Source organism: Semicossyphus pulcher, unplaced genomic scaffold, assembly GCF_022749685.1.
Source record: "Semicossyphus pulcher isolate SPU_LCO1_2020_fin unplaced genomic scaffold, fSemPul1.0.p SCAF_19, whole genome shotgun sequence".
NCBI classification, from domain to species: Eukaryota; Metazoa; Chordata; class Actinopteri; order Labriformes; family Labridae; genus Semicossyphus; species Semicossyphus pulcher.
Window position 1 is genome coordinate 219,087 of NW_027211692.1, and position 23,545 is coordinate 242,631.

General features: G+C 40.6%; 2 protein-coding genes across 4 annotated transcripts in view; one reads left to right on the top strand and one right to left on the bottom strand.

Moving 5' to 3' along the window:
* Positions 1–2,348: 2,348 nt before the first annotated feature.
* Positions 2,349–5,057, bottom strand: LOC138597350 (complement C1q and tumor necrosis factor-related protein 9). Its single transcript, XM_069668943.1, has 4 exons — positions 4,724–5,057; positions 3,549–3,629; positions 3,365–3,445; positions 2,349–3,289 (listed from the first exon to the last, which is right to left on the bottom strand). The coding sequence occupies exons 1-4, from the start codon at positions 5,055–5,057 to the stop codon at positions 2,349–2,351; spliced, it is 1,437 nt and encodes a 478-aa protein (XP_069525044.1).
* Positions 5,058–14,528: 9,471 nt separating this feature from the next.
* The window catches only part of LOC138596717 (diacylglycerol kinase delta), a 42,999-nt gene continuing 33,982 nt past the window's right edge, over positions 14,529–23,545 (top strand). The window contains exons 1-5 of one of the 3 annotated variants that reach the window (XM_069668028.1): positions 14,529–14,684; positions 19,320–19,430; positions 19,516–19,596; positions 22,200–22,304; positions 22,391–22,523. In XM_069668028.1, coding sequence (XP_069524129.1) covers positions 14,547–14,684; positions 19,320–19,430; positions 19,516–19,596; positions 22,200–22,304; positions 22,391–22,523 — 568 coding nt within the window. In that variant the 5' untranslated portion in view covers positions 14,529–14,546. The remainder of the gene's footprint in view (positions 14,685–19,319; positions 19,431–19,515; positions 19,597–22,199; positions 22,305–22,390; positions 22,524–23,545) is intronic. The other 2 variants (XM_069668027.1, XM_069668026.1) reach the window with 2 other exon arrangements.

The following is a 23,545-nucleotide window of genomic DNA, read 5'->3' on the forward strand; positions in this document are numbered from 1 at the left end:
GAGTACAGAAGTGATAAACAGTTTATACTACAGCTTTCATTTACAGTTGATGCACGGAGCAGCCATCTTTGATTATGAGGTCGGACTTTCCGAGTCAGAAATCTGACCTCGGGGGGGCGTTCCAGTTGAAATTTCCGGCAGGGAACTCAGAAATTCCCACTTCTGAAGAGAGACCTGAGAGCAGGTACAGAATAGAATAGTATCCGGACTTTACAAGAGACTTCAAAGGTGACTACAATTTCATTTGATGCTTGGACGATGTATATGTGTGCCACTATACAGAATGTTCAGACTAAAGAAGACAAATACTTAATGAGAACACTCATGATTGGAGGGAAAACAGCTTTGACAAGGAAGTGGCTACAACCTGACGCACCACAATTAGAAGATTGGTTTAAAACAATTTATGATACATATGTAATGGAGAGAGTAACCTTTTCCAAATGGTATACTTACATATTTTGTTTATTTTTATTTATTCAGTATATATCTATAAAAAACAATACCCTTTGTATGAAAATGCCTGGATAAAAGTTAATTGTTTATGGATATGTGATTCTCACATTGTAACGAGCTAAGCTAGCTGTTATTACTCACATTGTAACGAGCCAAGCTAGCTGTTTTTATTCACATTGTAACGAGCTAAGCTAGCTGTTACTACTCACATTGTAACGAGCCAAGCTAGCTGTTTTTATTCACATTGTAACGAGCTAAGCTAGCTGTTACTACTCACATTGTAACGAGCTAAGCTAGCTGTTATTACTCACATTGTAACGAGCTAAGCTAGCTGTTGTTACTCACATTGTAACGAGCTAACCTAGCTGTTACTACTCACATTGTAACGAGCTAAGCTAGCTGTTATTACTCATATTGTAACGAGCTAAACTAGCTGTTACTACTCACATTGTAACGAGCTAAGCTAGCTGTTGTTACTCAAAATGTAACGAGCTAAGCTAGCTGTTATTACTCACAATAAAACACTTCCACTGATGGTGAAGTAAGACAAGTTGAACCAGACCACAGGATTCAGTGCAGCACCTGATTTTCTGGTTTTCTGTCTCGTCACTGTCAGAGTTTGTTATCATTTGCTTTTCATCTTTAAACTCTGCCGTATCAGTGAAACAGGCCTTTGCATTGACTTTGTCTGGAAACAAACTTTAACCAGGTCGGACACACAAACACGTGAAGCTTCTGCCTCTTTAATTAGAGCTTTTTATTGAAGGAACATTCAGTTGTTTACAGAGAAAACAAAAAAAATCATCATGGTCTCTCATTAAACTCACTGAGTTTGACATTTAAAATGAGAGCAGTCAGCTGATTGTCGGATAAGATTATGTGTCTGTTTACATGCAGGATGAGTGTAAGGTGTGAAACAATTGAGATGAGATGGGGATAAACAGCCATGCTAACATCAGCTAGAATTAGCTAACAACATCAACAATAACAGCAAAAATAAACAACACTGAAACCTCCAGTCTGAAATACAGACAGATCACACTGTCAAGATCAAACAAGTTGAAGCAGATTAATGACACATTGGAGCTCCAGGAGGAGACAAATCACACCTGAGGATCCCAGGGTCAACTACTGTGATCTGATTGGTTGACAAATAGCTTCACTACCTCTTTAAATCATCCTTAGTTTGGCCCATTCATATCATTCATTACACAATGTTTGTCAGACAATCTTTCCCCTCTAATTGGCCAGATATGCTTCGGGGCGGGACGGAGAAAATAAACACAAAAGGAGCTTTTCAAGCTCTGTCCATTCCCACCCTCCTGTGGTGTGATTGGCTGGTTGTACGGTGCTGTAATTGGCTGTTTCCACAGTGCCGTGATTGTCTTGTACGCGTTGCCTCAAAGTCATCAGAGCTTTCGGAGGTACCTGATCCTGACCATACTGTGAGTGTTTACAGTGTTAAACAGGTACCTGGTCAGGTGTAGAGAGCTTTGTTTGGGTTAAAGACTGACATTGTTGACTGTGGTCTCTCCAGCCAGTCACAGCTCAGGAGGGCGGGACTATGCAAAGCTCTCTTTGGGAAAAATACAATGCCTCTGTACTGCCTAAACATAAAGAGGAGTCCGGTCCAGACCTGGATTTATTACCCACCCAAAACCAGCCTCTGAATGCTAGCAGCCCGGACTTCAGGTGGGGCTAGGATTAGATTGGTTGGGGCACTAGTGTTTTTAGTCTATTCTGCTGCAATTATTGCAGTCGGCTGGTTCAGGCTGATCTGATCCTCAGACTGCACCTGTTGGCTGATTAATGTCACACACTTTTAATAATCGTACTATGCTCGTCCAAAATATTTGATTCGGCACTGACCTTCCACAGCTTCATCACTGGAGCTAGTTGGATGCTCCAGCAGCAGGTGAGGTCGGGGTTTTGGTGGTGCTGAGCCCCGGTATGCTACCCCAACTGTACTCATCCCCAGGGGGACTCATTGGGGGTATGGGGGCCCTCAGTGAGGCCATGTCACATGAATCTGGGTGGAGCAGGAAGCCAGAGAAGGTGCTGCTGGACTCACTGCCGGCATACATGCCGTTAGTGACTGAATCCTTCACCTGGATCCACACCTGGTCCCCGCGGGCCAGGTGCAGGATCACTGAGTGCGAGGTGGTCCCTAAAACTTTAGGGTCTGTGGTTATAACGACTGGCTTGAAATTATGAAAGAGTCCGACTTTGAGGACTCGTTCGTGAACAGTGAGGTGGTAGCTGAAGACGTAGGTGCCTTTGACAGGTGCGGTGTAGAGACCAGTGCTGGGGTCGTAGCTCCCTTGGATGTTGTAGTGAACGTGGGAGAAAACCACGGGGGCGTTGGGTGGGGGGTAGCTGGACGTCAGCCCAGCAGTGAAGGCTGACTGGATGCTGTGCATGCAGGGACCAGGAGGACCCATCATTCCCATCTGCCCCATGTCTCCCTTATCACCCTGTAGCCCTCTCTGACCTTTGACCCCCTCCTGTCCCTGCTCCCCTTTGTCCCCATTCTGCCCTGGAACCCCCTCCTCCCCATCTGTACAGTTACACTCCCCCTGGAGCCCTGGTTCTCCTTTCTGACCCACAGATCCAGGAACACCTGGGACACCCACATCGCCCATGTCTCCCTTTAGGCCTTTAAGCCCCATCAGTCCTGGGCTGCCAGGAAGACCCCTGGGTCCTGAAGGGCCAGGTAGACCAGGTGGTCCTGGGGGGACATAGCTGGACTCACAGGCATCTGGACATACTCCATCATCTCCTTTTGGACCCTGATCACCTGGGCGGCCCTCCAGACCTTGTTCACCTTTGTCACCTGCAGGACGACAGAAACCAGGTCAGAGTCTGGAATAGGAAAGTACCTGATGACTGTGTCCCGTTTGGCTCTCACCTTTGAAGCCTCTGCCTCCTTTAGGTCCCATGAAACCCTGCAGTCCTCGGGCCCCCTTCTCCCCCTCGTCTCCTTTCTGTCCTGAAGGTAGAACACACTAATGCAGTCAGCAGCAGGAACATAGAAGCAGTATCAGCAGTACAGAAAGAGGGGCAGCTGCAGAGGATGATGGGAAACCTTTTACCTTTGACCCCTGGTCTGCCCACAAAACCTGGAGGACCTCTGAACCCTGTCATCCCTCTTCTTCCAGGACTACCAGGACTACCTGTACAGGACACAGTGCATTGTTTTTTATCTGTATGATTAATTTCTCGCTCCTGATAATAAAGTTTCTTTTTGATTGACAGAAGATGAACCAGTGCTGGTCTGGGACCACCCCCCAATCAGATCCTGGATGGAAACCAGGTCCTGGGACGGGACCCTTCAGTCCCTGAGCGTCATGAAATGCATTACAATATTCTATTACACTATAAAAAACAACCTATAGAATCTACTCAATACAATTGGGGTAAAAATTTGCACTTTATTTGAATGAATACATTTGACCCTGTTTTGAGTGAAGAGTACCTACATTTAACAACTCTGATGCACTATAATAAATTAGGTAAATTCTACTCAAGATTTCTCATTAGATTACATAACTAATTACTTTATACAAATTAGTAATGATAACTCTTGATACAGACAATTTTTCACGCTCACAGGCAATTTAGGGTTCCCAATGAACCCAACGAGCATGTCTTTGGACTGTGGGAGGAAACCCGTTCATGCACGGGGAGAACATGCAAACTCAAGCCCACTTCATATGTACCGGGATTGGAACTAGCAACCTTCTAGTTGTGAGGCGACAGCGTTAACCACTGCACCACCATGCAGCCTTTTGGGAGTTCAAGATGCTCATAAAAAATTAATTATCATCAACAACATTAGCCTGCTCGTGTTAATTTACTTACTAATACTCGGCCAGTGTACCCACCAAGAGAGGGCTACAAATTTAAATTTCTTGTCACATACAGACACGCCGATGGTATGTCTAACTAATAAATATATAAACACTTTCATTCATTCTATGATGCACAGCAAAACATGAATCTTAACTTTAACCCCGATGGCACACAGACACTGGCGAACACCAATTAATCCAACCCTGGCCTGCAGCCCAGAACAAACTTACGTTATATTGGATTGCCATTGTTACTGTTGAAAATTAGGTACTCATTTCCATATATTTCACTTGCCAACTTATATACTTTAAGTATAATATACACAATTTGCATGGATTTTAATAACTACCCTCAAAAGTCCTTTTTTTACAGTGTAGGAATGAATGCTACATAAAAAAAAGCCTCTATGTTGTACCTGGCAGGCCCCGGTCTCCTCTGTCTCCTTTGGGACCCTGGCTGCTCTGGCACTGTGTGCACATACAGAACCAGGGGATCTGGTCTGTGGGGATGGGGACTGGGGCCTGCAGCAGCATCTGGCAGTACGCCTCCAAGTCCCCGGCCGGTGGCTCCGTCATGTTCTCTCCAACAGGGACAAGGCTGCTTCCAGGGCTGTCCATGGGCGGGTACGAAGGGGTAGGCGGAGCTGGGAAGGGGGCCTCCCAGTTGTCCGAGGAGAGGGGCTCTGGCATCGCCACGGCGACGGGGACGGAAAGCGCCATCAACAGGAAGTGAAGAGTAAAGATCGACATGGTCTGCAGAGAGGAGGAGCACACTGCTTGAATCACAGAGACAAGATGTCTCCTGTGCTGAAGCCTGAAGAGAGTCACGTTACAAACATGAAGATAAAACTGATCCTCATAAAGTTTTCTTTGTCTGTAAAACAAGTATTTCTCTGAATCCGCTGTTCTTAAAGGGACAGTGTCCCCTTTTTAAGGGTGAGTTCAACTTGTTCAAATTTCACAAAGAGAGGTGATATTGCTACGGAGCCTCAGAGGGACAAAAAGGAAGAACATTTCAGCATTTCAACCCTATATATAACCCTAACTCATTTCAGTTTTTAAATTTAATAAATTCAAACAGTTATTGATTAACTGCAGTCAGCATGAAGTAAATTTAAACATCTTTGAGAGTTCAAAGTTCATGTTTTAATTCTACTAACTATAAAATCTATTAATGCTGTCATTGAATTAGCTGTAGTAATAATAATATTAATAATACATGTGTCTACATATTTATATAATTAAACAACTTTTCCTTCTGTGATTTAAAGAGAAATTTTAAGATGATCTGTAGATCACTCACCAAACCACCTGAACTATCCAAGTTACCTGCAGACTGATCTCACCTGTCAGAGTCACAGCTGTTAATAAAACACCTGGACCCCACCCCCCTGCTGCCCCGCCCACACAAGTCTATACGTGTGTCTTTGTTTAGTAAAAAGTAGGCCTGTGTTTTGTTTTCTCTTTAATGCGTAATGTGACCTGAAACACACAGGTGTCAGATCACACACACACGCACACACACACGCACACACACACGCACGTTGAACATAATGACACACATTAAAGAAGCATATTAACAGATAGAGATGAACACATGATTATTGTTAATTAAACATGTAGAGATGAACACATGATTATTGTTAATTTAACATGTAGAGATGAACATGATTATTATTAATTTTACATGTAGAGATGAACACATGATTATTGTTAATTTAACATGTAGAGATGAACACATGATTATTGTTAATTTAACATAGAGATGAACACATGATTATTGTTAATTTAACATGTAGAGATGAACACATGATTATTATTAATTTGACATGTAGAGATGAACACATGATTATTATTAAATTAACATGTAGAGATGAACACATGATTATTGTTAATTTAACATGTAGAGATGAACACATGATTATTATTAATTTGACATGTAGAGATGAACACATGATTATTATTAAATTGACATGTAGAGATGAACACATGATTATTGTTAAATTAACATGTAGAGATGAACACATGATTATTATTAATTTGACATGTACAGATGAACACATGATTATTATTAATTTGACATGTAGAGATGAACACATGATTATTGTTAATTTAACAAAGAGATGAACACATGATTATTATTAATTTAACATGTAGAGATGAACACATGACTATTGTTAATTTGACATGTAGAGATGAACACATGATTATTGTTAATTTGACATGTAGAGATGAACACATGATTATTATTAAATTAACATGTAGAGATGAACACATGATTATTGTTAAATTAACATGTAGAGATGAACACATGATTATTGTTAATTTAACATGTAGAGATGAACACATGATTATTATTAATTTGACATGTACAGATGAACACATGATTATTATTAATTTGACATGTAGAGATGAACACATTATTATTAATTTGACATGTAGAGATGAACACATGATTATTGTTAAATTAACATGTAGAGATGAACACATGATTATTATTAATTTGACATGTAGAGATGAACACATGATTATTATTAATTTAACATAGAGATAAACACATGATTATTGTTAATTTAACATGTAGAGATGAACACATGACTATTGTTAATTTGACATGTAGAGATGAACACATGATTATTTCCTATTTAACATGTTGGGAGATGAACACATGAGTATTGTTAATTTAACATGTAGAGATGAACACATGATTATTATTAATTCGACATGTAGAGATGAACACATGAAAAATTTTAATTAACATAGAGATGAACTCATGATTATTACTAATTTAACATGTAGAGATGAACACATGATTATTGTTAATTTAACACAGAGATGAACACATGATTATTATTAATTTAACATGTAGAGATGACATGATTATTAATTTAACATGTAGAGATGAACACATGATTATTGTTAATTTAACAAAGAGATGAACACATGATTATTGTTCATTTAACATGTAGAGATGAACACATGATTATTGTTAAATTAACAAAGAGATGAACACATGATTATTGTTAATTTAACATGTAGAGATGAACATGATTATTATTAATTTTACATGTAGAGATGAACACATGATTATTGTTAATTTAACATGTAGAGATGAACACATGATTATTGTTAATTTAACATAGAGATGAACACATGATTATTGTTAATTTAACATGTAGAGATGAACACATGATTATTGTTAATTTAACATGTAGAGATGAACACATGATTATTATTAATTTGACATGTAGAGATGAACACATTATTATTAATTTGACATGTAGAGATGAACACATGATTATTGTTAATTTGACATGTGGAGATGAACACATGATTATTATTAATTTAACATGGAGATGAACACATGATTATTATTAATTTAACATAGAGATGAACACATGATTATTGTTAATTTGACATGTAGAGATGAACACATGATTATTATCAATTTAACATGGAGATGAACACATGATTATTATTAATTTAACATAGAGATGAACACATGATTATTATTAATTTAACATGTGGAGATGAACACATGATTATTATTAATTTAACATGGAGATGAACACATGATTATTATTAAATTAACATGTAGATGAACACATGATTATTATTAATTTGACATGTAGAGATGAACACATTATTATTAATTTGACATGTAGAGATGAACACATGATTATTGTTAATTTAACATGTAGAGATGAACACATGACTATTGTTAATTTGACATGTAGAGATGAACACATGATTATTTCCTATTTAACATGTTGGGAGATGAACACATGAGTATTGTTAATTTAACATGTAGAGATGAACACATGATTATTATTAATTCGACATGTAGAGATGAACACATGAAAAATTTTAATTAACATAGAGATGAACTCATGATTATTACTAATTTAACATGTAGAGATGAACACATGATTATTGTTAATTTAACACAGAGATGAACACATGATTATTATTAATTTAACATGTAGAGATGACATGATTATTAATTTAACATGTAGAGATGAACACATGATTATTGTTAATTTAACAAAGAGATGAACACATGATTATTGTTCATTTAACATGTAGAGATGAACACATGATTATTGTTAAATTAACAAAGAGATGAACACATGATTATTGTTAATTTAACATGTAGAGATGAACATGATTATTATTAATTTTACATGTAGAGATGAACACATGATTATTGTTAATTTAACATGTAGAGATGAACACATGATTATTGTTAATTTAACATAGAGATGAACACATGATTATTGTTAATTTAACATGTAGAGATGAACACATGATTATTGTTAATTTAACATGTAGAGATGAACACATGATTATTATTAAATTAACATGTAGAGATGAACACATGATTATTGTTAATTTAACATGTAGAGATGAACACATGATTATTATTAATTTGACATGTAGAGATGAACACATTATTATTAATTTGACATGTAGAGATGAACACATGATTATTGTTAATTTGACATGTGGAGATGAACACATGATTATTATTAATTTAACATGGAGATGAACACATGATTATTATTAATTTAACATAGAGATGAACACATGATTATTGTTAATTTGACATGTAGAGATGAACACATGATTATTATCAATTTAACATGGAGATGAACACATGATTATTATTAATTTAACATAGAGATGAACACATGATTATTATTAATTTAACATGTGGAGATGAACACATGATTATTATTAATTTAACATGGAGATGAACACATGATTATTATTAAATTAACATGTAGATGAACACATGATTATTATTAAATTAACATGTAGAGATGAACACATGATTATTATTAATTTGACATGTAGAGATGAACACATTATTATTAATTTGACATGTAGAGATGAACACATGATTATTGTTAATTTAACATGTAGAGATGAACACATGATTATTATTAATTTGACATGTAGAGATGAACACATGATAATTATTAAATTGACATGTAGAGATGAACACATGATTATTGTTAATTTAACATGTAGAGATGAACACATGACTATTGTTAATTTGACATGTAGAGATGAACACATGATTATTGTTAATTTGACATGTGGAGATGAACACATGATTATTATTAAATTGACATGTAGAGATGAACACATGATTATTGTTAATTTATTGTTAAGATGAATACATGAGTCCTCTGACTGATGTCATACTTTGATCGTGTGAAAGTGGTATTCCCAGCTGGGTCAGTTCCCACCACTGAGCATCCTTTCATGTGAAAGGTGACCTGGTTAGGACTTCAGGGGCCGTCCTCATAATGCACAGGAGAAACTGTAATCCCTCAGTCACCTGATCCCACTCACAGAGTCTATAGGTGAGACACTATGAGGGCCCACACCTGGGAATAAGGATGGGAGCCTCCATGTGGGTCAGTGGGGGGGATGTGGTTGTGTAGGGCTCCTGAGACAGGTCATAAAACCCACTTGCCATCATTTGTCAGTATTTGCTATCATTGGCCACTATTTGTCTTTATCTTAATATTTGAATAGTGTCAACACTGTGTATAATGTTTTATTAGTTTTCCACTGGGACTGGTACTTTGTGTTTTATGAGCGCTCTCTACTGGGGCCACTGCAGACTTGAGGGGTGCGCCCCTTGTGCTGTTGCCAGTCAGCTGTATCCTGTCCCTGTGGTCGGTTGTTCCAAATAAGCTCTGGTACACACGTTAACATCCGTATGCTTTTCTTTTAAAAGTACTGTTTCCTTTTGTTATGTCTAAGAGTATCTCCAAATTTAATGTGTCAGAATTCTGTGACGGTATTTACACTGAACAAAAATACACTTTTGTTTTTGCTCCCATTTTTCATGAGCTGAACTCAAAGATGTAAGACTTTTCCTATGTACACAAAAGGCCTATTTCTCTCAAATATTGTTCACAAATTTGTCTAAACCTATGTTAGTGAGCACTTCTCCTCTGCCGAGATAATCCATCCACCTCACAGGTGTGGCATCTCAGGATGCTGATTAGACAGCATGATTATTGCACAGGTGTGCCTTAGGCTGGCCACAATAAAAGGCCACTCTAAAATGTGCAGTTTTATCACACAGCACGATGTCCAGCAGAGCTGTTGCCCGTGAATTGAATGTTCATTTCTCTACCATAAGCCGTCTCCAAAGGCGTTTCAGAGAATTTGGCAGTACATCCAACCGGCCTCACAACCCGTCAAGTGTTGCGTTTATATTTTTGTTCAGTGTATGTGTTGCAGAGTAATTTAAGTTCACCACGTTGTGCTTGCTAGCTTAATTGTATCTGTGTTTATCTGGCTTGCTAACTAACTGTAAGCAAACTGTTTCTTTGTGTTTGAGCTAATTTTCCAGAACTTGTTACCAGAGTGGCTAATAAACGGCGTCATATCTATGCCTGGTTCTTCACACAACGCATGAGAGAGTACACAACTGCTACATGTGTGCCACATGTGACATACAGACTCACCTGTGCAGCAAGTACCAAAAAAAACACACACACATACACACATACACATTGTGTAGTTTTCTCCCAGGAGATTTACTTTGATGCTCACTGACCTCATTCAACATCCTGCAGACCCCTCTCACACCCCTGATACCCTTGCTTCTCTTCAGCTCCTCTACTCCTCAGCTCCTCTACTCCTCAGCTCCTCAGCTCCTCAGCTCGCAAGCTCCTCTACTCCTCAGCTCCCAAGCTCCTCAGCTCCTCAGCTCGCAAGCTCCTCTACTCCTCAGCTCCCAAGCTCCTCTGCTCCTCAGCTCCTCTGCTCCTCTGCTCCTCATCTCCTCAGCTCCTCTGCTCCTCAGCTCCTCTGCTCCTCAGCTCCTCTGCTCCTCTGCTCCTCAGCTCCCAAGCTCCTCTACTCCTCTGCTCCTCTGCTCCTCTGCTCCTCAGCTCCTCTGCTCCTCTGCTCCTCAGCTCCCAAGCTCCTCTACTCCTCAGCTCCCAAGCTCCTCTACTCCTCAGCTCCCAAGCTCCTCAGCTCCTCAGCTCCTCAGCTCGTCAGCTCCTCTGCTCCTCAGCTCCTCATCTCCTCAGCTCCTCTGCTCCTCAGCTCCTCTGCTCCTCAGCTCCTCTGCTCCTCAGCTCCTCAGCTCCTCACTCAGGGTGACAGACAGTGTCAGAGTCTGAATCTTTTATAATCACTGATTTTAATAAAACTTCAACATGAGCCCCTCTGTTCTCTTTCAACGTTGAAGCTCTCTATAAAGCATCATATTTTTAACATAGTATATCTAACTGATGACTTTGAACATCACACGTTTTACATAATATCTCGTCTTTTTGAATAATCACGTTTAATTAATTGCAAGGGAGATTTATTTCTTGACAGAAAAATGTGTAATCTACAAATGTGATCTGTGATGATGTGTGTTGTTAGAGGCTGTAATCAACTCAAAGCCCCCAATACGATGCAGAGCCAGAGGCTGCAGATTCAGGACCGCATCTCTAGGACCCTTGTGTTTTTGCGACAGTGCCACCTGTTGGATGACTGTAAAAAGCAACTAATGTCGTTTTCTGCCCAAATATCACTTTTTTGTCGAACTTATAATTTAAAAAAATTTTTTGTATAAATGTAAATATAACATTCACAGATTCTTGAGATATTGAAATAGAATCTTTATTATAGTACAAAAACAGAACAAAAAATGAAAAACATTTTTCTGAACAGAAAAATAAAACGTCATAAAATACACACTGAGCATGACAGGTGGTCACTGAAGACATCAGGTGTTCTGTCACCCCAACAAACAGGCAGAGAGACAAAGACGCAGAGGCCAAGAGGAAGGAACAGAAACATGTTTAACTCAGCCATGCTACTCACTCAAAGGCTGTGTTCAAAATGCCGTATTATATACTATATACTACATGCTACATACTGCATACTATATACTACATGCTATATACTATATAATATATACTACATGCTATATACTGCATACTTCATGCTATATACTATATACTATATAATATATACTACATGCTATATACTATATACTACATGCTTTATACTGCATACTACATACTACATGTTATATACTGCATACTATATACTACATACTACATGCTATATACTATATACTACATACTACATGCTATATACTATATACTACATGTTATATACTGCATACTATATACTACATACTACATGCTATATACTATATACTACATACTACATGCTATATACTATATACTACATGCTACATGCTTTATACTAAATACAATATACTACATGCTATATACTATATATTATATAATATATACTACATGCTATATACTATATACTACATGCTATATACTGCATACTACATACTACATACTACATGCTATATACTATATACTATATACTACATGCTTTATACTGCATACTATATACCACATGCTACATACTGCATACTATATACTACATACTTTATACTGCATACTACATACTACATGCTATATACTATATACTACATGCTTTATACTGCATACTATATACTACATGCTACATACTGCATACTATATACTACATACTACATGCTATATACTGTATACTACATGCTATATACTGCATACTATATACTACATGCTAAATACTGCATACTATATACAACATACTACATGCTATATACTGCATACTATATACTACATACTACATGCTACATACTGCATACTATATATTACATGCTACATGCTTTATACTGCATACTATATACTACATGCTATATACTATATACTATATAATATATACTACATGCTATATACTATATACTACATGCTTTATACTGCATACTATATACTACATGCTATATACTGCATACTATATACTACATACTACATGCTATATACTATATACTACATGCTTTATATTGCATACTATATACTACATGCTATATACTATATACTACATGCTTTATACTGCATACTATATACTACATGCTACATACTGCATACTATATACTACATGCTATATACTATATACTACATGCTATATACTGCATACTATATACTACATGCTACATACTGCATACTATATACTACATGCTACATGCTATATACTATATACTACATGCTATATACTATATACTATATAATATATACTACATGCTATATACTATATACTACATGCTTTATACTGCATACTATATACTACATGCTATATACTGCATACTATATACTACATACTACATGCTATATACTATATACTACATGCTTTATATTGCATACTATATACTACATGCTATATACTATATACTACATGCTTTATACTGCATACTATATACTACATGCTACATACTGCATACTATATACTACATGCTATATACTATATACTACATGCTATATACTGCATACTATATACTACATGCTACATACTGCATACTATATACTACATGCTACATGCTATATACTATATACTGCATGCTATATACTACATGCTATATACTGCATACTATATACTTCCTGCTAAATACTGCATACTATATACAACATACTACATGCTACATACTGCATACTATATACTACATACTATGTACTATATACTGCATACTATGTGCTATATACTACATGCTATATACTGCATACTATATACTACATACTACATACTACATACTGCATACTATATACTACATACTATGTACTATATACTACATACTATGTGCTATATACTACATGCTACATACTGCGTTAGGCGGTAGTCTGTAGTATGGAGGAGCTTGTACAATTCATTTTGCAGTATGCTACGCCAGGTGGAAGTAAACAATAACCGCCGCTTCTTTAGCTATAGCGCCCCCTTCTGCTGGAGTGCTGCTGCTGTCCGTCATTTCAACTGGTGCTGTGACGTTCCAGCGCTTTGCATTGTGGGATACAGTAGGCGAGGTAGACTGGTCTGATGCATACTGGAAATTTTCTCGGAATAAGTACCACATCCGGGTATTTTTGGCATACTGCACATTTTGCTTTTGTTTGCATACCACATACTACATTTAGGCCACATCAGTAGCCTATATTATTATTATTATTGTTATTGTTATTATTATTACGTGCTGCTAGTGTAGCATGGCATTTCGAACACAACAAAAGTGCCCTAGCTAAAGTCAGTCGCTGTAATATCCGAGTTTGACCACCAGATGTCAGTAAACGCCCCTCTTATCTCCTTGTGTGTGCTGTTGGGCCTCTGTCGCTGGGGGGCGCTCCCTCCCATGGTCCTCCACGGGGGTCTGATGGTAGGATGGCGGAGGCAGGGGGACCGGAGTCTGCCGCGGCCCGGTGCCCGGACGAGTCGTCAGACAGCGAGCCGGAGCAGGAGCCCGGAAGCCCGCAGAAACTCATCCGAAAAGTGTCAACATCTGGTCAGATCCGCAGCAAGGTAAAGACGCTACAGTTTGGCGTGTCCGCGCTCTTTATCCGTGTCAGTGTCCGTTTTTCATCCAGCGGGGCGGGCCACACACATCCCCGAGATCAGCGCTCTGCTCGGGGGACAGAGCGGTACGCTGAACTCTATACTAATTTCTGACAGTTAAAAAATATCCTGCCTTTGGTGCAAATTTAATGAAATGTTCAATATCAGTGAAGAGCTAAAGCGAATGTACCGGGTGCCGTGTCTGATACGGCGCACACCTGAAACAGCAAATACCACCTGTGTTTTTGATAAGTCATGTTTAATAACTGGTTGATACTTCTTACTCACACCCCCTTCTCCTCCGCTCACTGTGGTCAGTCTCAGCCAGCAGAGGAAAGCTTTTTACATAAAAGGACATTTAGTTGAAGTCGCTACTGTTGGGTGGATTTGGATCATGCCGAGTTGAAGTGTGGTGTGTTTGAACCTTGAATGAGTTGAATTTTTGTTTTGGTTCGTGCGGATTTTGTCTTTTCAGCGATGTTAATCGAAATAAGCCGGCTTTTTAGTGAAGTTTGGGTCCAGTATTACGTTTTGGTGTAAGGGCCACAGCTGCTACACGAACTGCTCCGGTATAATACCATATGTGAGATATAATCATCGGCACATGATTTCAGTGGCTTTTCCCTGTTCAGACATAAACAATGGTTACAACTTCACCTTAAATGTTTTTATTTGCTTTTATTTATACGTGATGAGTAGCTCCAAGCTAACGTCATAAAATTAGACCCACGACTGAACCCGGGTCTTAACCAGAGTTTTTACCCGGGAGAAAATGTGTTTCAGACTCACTTTATTCACGACAAGGTCTCGGGACAAAGTGTTTCTTCCCTCTGCTGTACGGGTTAGAAACTGATAGTTGAAAGCTAAGCTAACCCGGCTAACTCCTGCTAGCTTGAGGGTCCCAGGCCCAGTGAGAAGCCCCGCTGTTTCCCACCGCTGCCCACCGGGGTGGAGGTGTACTTTGGTGGGGGAAGAATGAGCAGCATTACCGGAGTCCACTATATGACACATAACGGCCCGTTGTTCACACAGGCTCTGTGTGTGTGTGTGTGTGTGTGTGTGTGTGTGTGTGTGTGTGTGTGTTTGAACATTAAAGCTAAAGCGTGCTGAACCATAGACTGTATAAACAGAGGGTTAGGGTTACACTCCGCTCGGCCCATAACGGTGCGTTTAAATACACAGGTGAAGCTTCAAACTTCGCTCTATGCTGCCTTCACGTTCACGACAAAGCTTGGAAGTATCGGTGCCTCTGCTTTGTTAGGCGATTACAGAAAATAAACCCAATAAATTCTGCTTCTGTAATAGTGACAATAGGTCACATCGGCAGTCTTTTACCTCTTAACAGACTGTGAACATGTGAATATAAGCTACCGTCTGCTGGCACTCATCTGCTGTATGTAAGAGTCTCTCCTGATTAAGCAGGTGACAGTCAGGCAGACTGTGAGCAGGTGACAGTCAGACTGTTGGTGAGTATTAGACATCACCTGTCAAAGAAGGAGAAACATTCTGGTTGACTGTATCATTATCATTATTGTAGTTTTAATGTTACTGTGACACATTTAGCTCACACATTCAAGTTCTCAGGCACACAGCACTGACATGTCCGACGGTACCTGAAGGCAGCAGCAGCAGCTGGGTTCAGACTGACGTGGATGAGTCATAGGAAGCGAGTTTGGCTGGAGGCCACAGAGTTTCTATTTAAAGCTGCTGTTTGGGAGTTTTCACAGTCTGAGGGGAAAACATGAAAATGAGTGCTGTGGGAAATAAGGAGAGGAAACTACAGCTGTGACAGGCGGTGCTTTTAAAGACCTGCTGCTCCTCAGGTAAAATTTTCTTTGATATAATTAGGTTGTTTCACAGACGTCCACCTTTGTTCTGTTTAGGTATTATGGCAGGATGATATGGCAATAAAATGAGCTCATTGTAACTTCTGTATACATTTTTATATGATATAAAATAAGATACTAAAGTATTCTGATAATGAAGAAACCAGACACGTTTAGGTACAGATTATTAACATGAGCTGAAGTGGTCCATCACACTTGGGATTTTTTTTAAAGGTTATTTGTTTAGCTTTTGTCTTTATTTATAGAACAGCTGAAGAGAGACAGGAAGTGTGGGGAGGAGAGAGAGGGGGATGACATGCATCAAATGATTGGCAGATTGAGAGTCGAGCCTGCAATCAGTGCGTCGAGGACTGCAGCCTCCATCACACATTTTTAAGGAGCTGAATGAACCTCAGAGGTGTCCTCCAAAACAGACAGACCTGCTGATTAAAATACATCTGTGTCATGTTGAAGAGTCTCCTGCGCTCACATGTGCTCTCCTTCACATGCAGGCAATAACCTGCAGACTACCTGTCACTGTTTGTGCTCTCTGATAGGCTGTTGGATTGGTCCGTTTCGAGTAAATAGAGAAGTAATGGTCTCTGGGGATCCCTGTAGAGGTGGTTGTGTGGCTCAGCCCTCGCTGTGTCTGCCTGCTGATCTGTGAATAATAAAGATTCAGTTCAGACCTGCTGTAAGAAAAACATCATGACATCACGTCTCAGGAACCATACATCCTCTGCTCCTGCAGGTGGTTCATTTCCACAGTAGGTTTCATCTGCAGCCGTGATTGGATGAACACTGTGGTTTTGTAAGGAGCTTAATAACAGCAGTCAGGTGATGGAGGAGCCCTGCAGCAGATGACGACGATGATGATGAAGATGAAGATGTTTATCAGTGAGCTCTGAATGCTGCTGCTGTCCTCTTCATCACAAGACGGAACATTACAGTCAGTGTTTGTGTCAGCTGGTCGGCAGATGTCGAGTTGTGACCTTTGATCTTTATGTTTTACACTCTTATTCTGAAATATAACCTCCACTACATGCTTAGTGTTGGACATGTTTTATTTTGAAAATCTCTGTTTAACTAACCATCAGGTCTCTACGGCCAATCAGGATCAATTCTGTCTCCGTCTTCAGTTAAAACACAGGTGAGGTTACAGACAGGTGAGGTTACAGACAGATGAGGGTTACAGACAGGTTGCAGACAGGTGACAGACAGGTGAGGTTACAGACAGGTTACAGACAGGTTACAGACAGGTGAGGGTTACAGACAGGAGAGGGTTACAGACAGGTGAGGGTTACAGACAGGTTGCAGACAGGTGTGGTTACAGACAGGTGAGGTTACAGACAGGTGAGGGTTACAGACAGGTTACAGACAGGTGAGGGTTACAGACAGGTTACAGACAGGTTACAGACAGGTGAGGTTACAGACAGGTTACAGACAGGTGAGGTTACAGACAGGTGAGGGTTACAGACAGGTTGCAGACAGGTGAGGTTACAGACAGGTTACAGACAGGTGAGGGTTACAGACAGGTGAGCTTACAGACAGGTTACAGACAAGTGAGGGTTACAGACAGGTGAGGGTTACAGACAGGTTACAGACAGGTGAGGGTTACAGACAGGTTACAGACAGGTGAGGGTTGCAGACAGGAGAGGGTTACAGACAGGTGAGGGTTACAGACAGGTGAGCTTACAGACAGGTTACAGACAAGTGAGGGTTACAGACAGGTTACAGACAGGTGAGGGTTACAGACAGGTTGCAGACAGGTGTGGTTACAGACAGGTTACAGACAGGTTACAGACAGGTGAGGTTACAGACAGGTGACAGACAGGTGAGGGTTACAGACAGGTGAGGTTACAGACAGGTTACAGACAGGTGAGGTTACAAGCAGGTGAGGTTACAGACAGGTGACAGACAGGTGAGGGTTACAGACAGGTGAGGGTAGACCTTGGAGTCTCCCACATGTCTTTGGGCGAAGTCAAGATTCAATCTGAGCTTTCTTCAGCAGTGGCTTTGTCTTTGCCACGCTCCCGTAAAGCTTTGACTGGTGAAGAATCGGGCAACAGTTGTTGTGTGCAGAGTTCCTCCCCTCTCAGCTGCTGATGCTTTTAACTCCTTCAGAGGAGTCATAGGTGTGTTGGTGGCCTCCCTCACCAGTCTCCTCCTTTCACTTCTTGATGATGGATTTAAATGAACTTCGGGGAATATTCAGTGACTTGGACATTTTTTTGTATCCATTCCCTGACTTATACTTCTCAAAAACCTTGATTTAGTTATCAATAAATGCTAAAAGGAATCCCAGCCTCCCGTGTGCTGACTAGACACCCCATGTTGATGACTTACCTCCCTAACCACAAGAGCTTCACTACAACTGATGCACACACTCGGATAGTTTTTGGTTGTCATAACGTTAGCGAGCATGCTAAGGTTAGCCATCTAGCTCTAACATAAATACACTGCATGACTCCGGCATTGTGCTTCGTAACCAAACGGCAAATTACGTGAACCAGCAAATCATCACAAGCATCAGCGAACATTAGCCAGGCGGGGCAGGGCGGCTGGAGAGAGCTGGGAGAGAAAAAATTCTGCAACTGTGATTTGTTTCTATGACAACAATTACTAATTTTTGTTTTTTATTGTCAAAGAGATCTAAAGAGATCTGATGTGATCCTCAGATGCACAAATATACCTCATGATCTCTGTCCTTTTCTCATGGCTAATTATTATATATAATGTGTGTGTGTGTGTGTGTGTGTGTGTGTGTGTGTGTCAGACGGTGTTGAAGGAGGGCACTCTACTGAAACAGACGAGCTCATTCCAGCGCTGGAAGAGACGATACTTCAAGCTGAGGGGGAGGACTCTGTACTATGCTCAGACTGCCAAGGTGAGATTAAACACCTGTGGTGTTAACTGCAGTGTGACAACACAGTGTGGGCGTGGTCAGAGCAGCTGTGTGTTTGTGTTCGCAGTCGATAATCTTTGATGAGGTGGATCTGACTGATGCCAGCGTGGCCGAGTCCAGCACCAAGAACGTCAACAACAGCTTTACCGTGAGTCCCCTGCTCTGTCTCACACACACACACACACACACACACACACACACACACACACATCCACATCCAGTTCATCCGCCGCTGAAAATAGTCCCCAACAAACATGTCCTGCTGTTTGATCAGCTGACAGCACTGACCCTTCAAACACCCTGCGTGTTTGGAAGCTAAAGGTATCCTGTAAGCTGAACTCTCACACCTCTGTTCATTCACACCTGCAGTTCTCTCTGCAGACAGCAGGAGGAATGTCCACAGACAGGAAGTAGGCTTGAGTCATGTGAGACAAAGTGGGCGGGGCTTGACGAGGGAGAGAGAGAGAGGCAGTAAGAGGTCTGCTGAGGATCTGAGAAGTCCTGGATCAGGACTCTGTGATGAGGAGAGCCTGTTGTCAGTGGTTTAAGAAGCTGATTGACAGCTCTGGTGGACATTCCTGCAGTCAGCATGCCGACTGCACGCTCCCTCAGAACTTGCGACATCTGTGGCATTGTGCTGTGTGATAAAACCGCACATTTTAGAGTGGCCTTTTATTGTGGCCAGCCTAAGGCACACCTGTGCAATAATCATGCTGTCTAATCAGCATCTTGATATTGCACCTGTGAGGTGGATGGATTACCTCGGCAAAGGAGGAGTGCTCACTAACACAGGTTTAGAGAGAAATCGGCCTTTTGTGTTCATAGAAAAAGTCTTCGATCTTTGAGTTCAGCTCGTGAAAAATGGGAGCCAAAACAAAAGTGTTGCGTTTATATTTTTGTTGAGTGTAAATTTATACTGTATATGCACAGTTTATACACACCTATATGAATAAGTGTCTCTGCTGCTGGCTTGTAAATGCAGCTCTTTAAATATTAGCTCGTGTTTCCAGTCGCACCAGCTCACAGGAAGCTGTCGCTCCGTTTCTTCTGTTTGTTCTGCTTGTCGGGGTCACATGATGACAAGCCTCCAGCTTCACCTGATCGCAGCAGCACAGAGACACACAGGAGCTTCATTCAGAGGCGCCACAAGCAAGAACCGCCCACTCTCTGTATCCATGGCAACGATGAGTGACAGACCACTTACCTGTTGTCTGATTTAAAGTCCTCTGCCGGGTCATGGATCAGAGGTGTGATCCTTCAGTTCAGTCCTTCAGCTCAGTTGTTAGCCAGAAAGCTAACGCTATGCTAGAATGATGAAGAGTCGATAACGTTGTGTGCAACTGTTGAAAAATAAATATAAACCTCAATGTCCCCAATTCACATGATGGGTTTCAGAACAGCTTAGAAGATGTCCCGGCAGCCAATCAGAGTCCAGTATTCACCCAGACCATGGTATAATGAAGGTCAATCTCGGATCCCATCGACTACAGTCTGAGACGATATAGCCTCTGGGGACACTGATGTGTGTTCGTCCCTGGCTCGCGCCACCATTCAAACCCACTTCCTTATTTTCCTGTGAGTGTTGAGGAGAGCAGAAGCAGTGCGGTCGGTCGGAGCAAACAGGAAGGCAGTAAGGTTTCATTCACCGTCGTCATCTGTCCTCCGTCTGCAATAAAAACTCCTGGATCACTTGTTACGTTGTTGCTCAGCAGAACCGGCATTCACTGAAGTCACATGCAAAACCCGAACTGGGTTTACTGACTGAACCGGACTGACTGATGTAAGCACACATTATTTTTGGGTTTTTGTTGTTTTCTTTTTACTGACTCAAACTTTGATTTACAAAACTCAATTGAGACTTTGATTTGAAAAACTGAACTTTATATTTTCTGTTTGGAGATACTTTTTTTTTTTGGACTTAAACAGAAGAGTTTAAGTAGGAAGGAAGTTTTTCTGCCCATGTGCCGAATGTTGCTAAGTGCTACTCATGGTGATTCATGTTGGGCCTCTCTTTAAATAACAGAACAAAGAGTCGGTCTAGACCTGCTCTTTCTGTAAAGTGTCTCGAGATAACTCTGGTTATGATTTGGCGCTATACAAATAAAATTTGATTGATTGATTGATTAAAGAGAAGAAAGAAAACCAGAAGTGGAATTTTGAGTTGGACTGTTTGACACTGCTTTGTGGATTTTGGGATGTGTGATTTGTTGTTTTGTGCTTTATTGATTTGCAACTGAGGAATTTGAGTGTGTGTGGTTCCTGCTGGGTGACTGTGCTTTTTATGTGTTGATCCATTGTGAGGTTTGATTCAAACAGACTGACTGACTTATCTTAAGTGCCAGGAGAGAAACCTGGCTGCCACCCCAAACAAAATAACAAAATAAAGCCGAGGCACCAAAAGTCAAACTGTCTCAACAGCGTCAGAGGAATTCATCTCAAGTTACATTTCAGATCTGTCAGATCACACTGATGGGAGCCGTGATGTCATCATGGCGGATTACGTTCTGCTGCTTCTGCTCTCCTCCTTTTCTTGCATACGCGGCAGCCTGCTGATACGTGATGGGTCAATATTAATTGGACTACCAGCATAGATTCTGCTATGTAGAGTCTGTAAATAGAGATTAAATGAAGGTAAACCAGTCTCTTTAACTGTGTGTGTGTGTGTGTGTGTGTGTGTGTGTGTGTGTGTGTGTGTGTGTGTGTGTGTGTGTGTGTGTGTGTATGTGTGTGTATGTGTGTGTGTGTGTGTAGGTGATCACCCCCTGCAGACGTCTGATTCTGTGTGCAGACAACAGGAAGGAGATGGAGGAGTGGATGGCAGCTCTGCGCAGCGTCCAGAACAGACAGAACTATGAGGTCAGTCCCAGAACAACCAGTATGACCAGTGCAAGTGTGTTATTACCAGTGTGACCAATATGTGTGTGTGTGTGTGGGTCTCCCAGTCCACCCAGTACAGCATGGATCACTTCAGTGGGATGCATAACTGGTATGCCTGCTCTCACGCCAGACCGACGTACTGCAACGTGTGCAGAGAGGCGCTGTCAGGAGTGACATCACACGGCCTGTCCTGTGAAGGTACACACACACACACACACACACACACACTCGCACACACAGTACACACACACAGTATGGAGTTCTATCCATATCAATATTAGCAGACACATGCGCAGCAACGTGTGTGTCCACGTGTGACTAACATAGTAAATTTTGGTACGCGTGCGTGTGCATGTGCGTTGTTCCGTGCACAGACTACATCACGCGTAACAAGAACATGCGTACTGTACTTACAGCGTGTGCACACACGTCTGTCACTGTTGGACACATTTTGTTAAGCGTCCACACACACGCGCGTTCGCATTTTTGATACTACGCAACCGGAAGTTGATCTGCATCGCGCACACCAGTCTGCGTACACGAACGCCTCACGTAGTTTTCCTCTATTTCATTCTATTTCTATGTTCCATTTTCATCCAGTAGATGGTGCCGTCGAGCCAATAATACACTCTATACAGACATATATAATTATAGTTTTATTTCAAGTATTATTATTAGATGTAATTAGAAAAACACAGACACAAAGTTCGTAGCCTCGGTACAGTTTTTTTAGTATTGTGGAAGAAAGTATTTGAATGAAATATTTATTGCACCATCAGCACAGAAGGCAGAGTGAGCTCACTGGGTGAGGAGCTGCGATTACAGGCCAAACATTATGGGATCCAAACTCACCGTCCCTCGACTCCCGTCATCACATCCTCTCAAAAACCTTTATTTTCTCGGGAGAAATAATTTAAAAGAATGGCTTTAACATTAACCAATCATATTTTTGATCTATCGAGGACATGTTCGTGTTTCTGTGTCGCAAAATTTTAAATATATAATTCAAAGAAAATCTCACACGGAACAAAGGTGACAACATTTGGGCGGTGAGTCTTCATCAGCAGCAGTCATCACGCGTAAACGTGCACATGAACACGTGACCGTTATACGTCAGTGGGGAAACTACATGACACGTCAGGCATTGCTTTGCTGCACAGGCGTCAAAGCTGTCAAATAACTGATAAGTTGACAGAAAACTTTGCACTAAACTTCTGAGT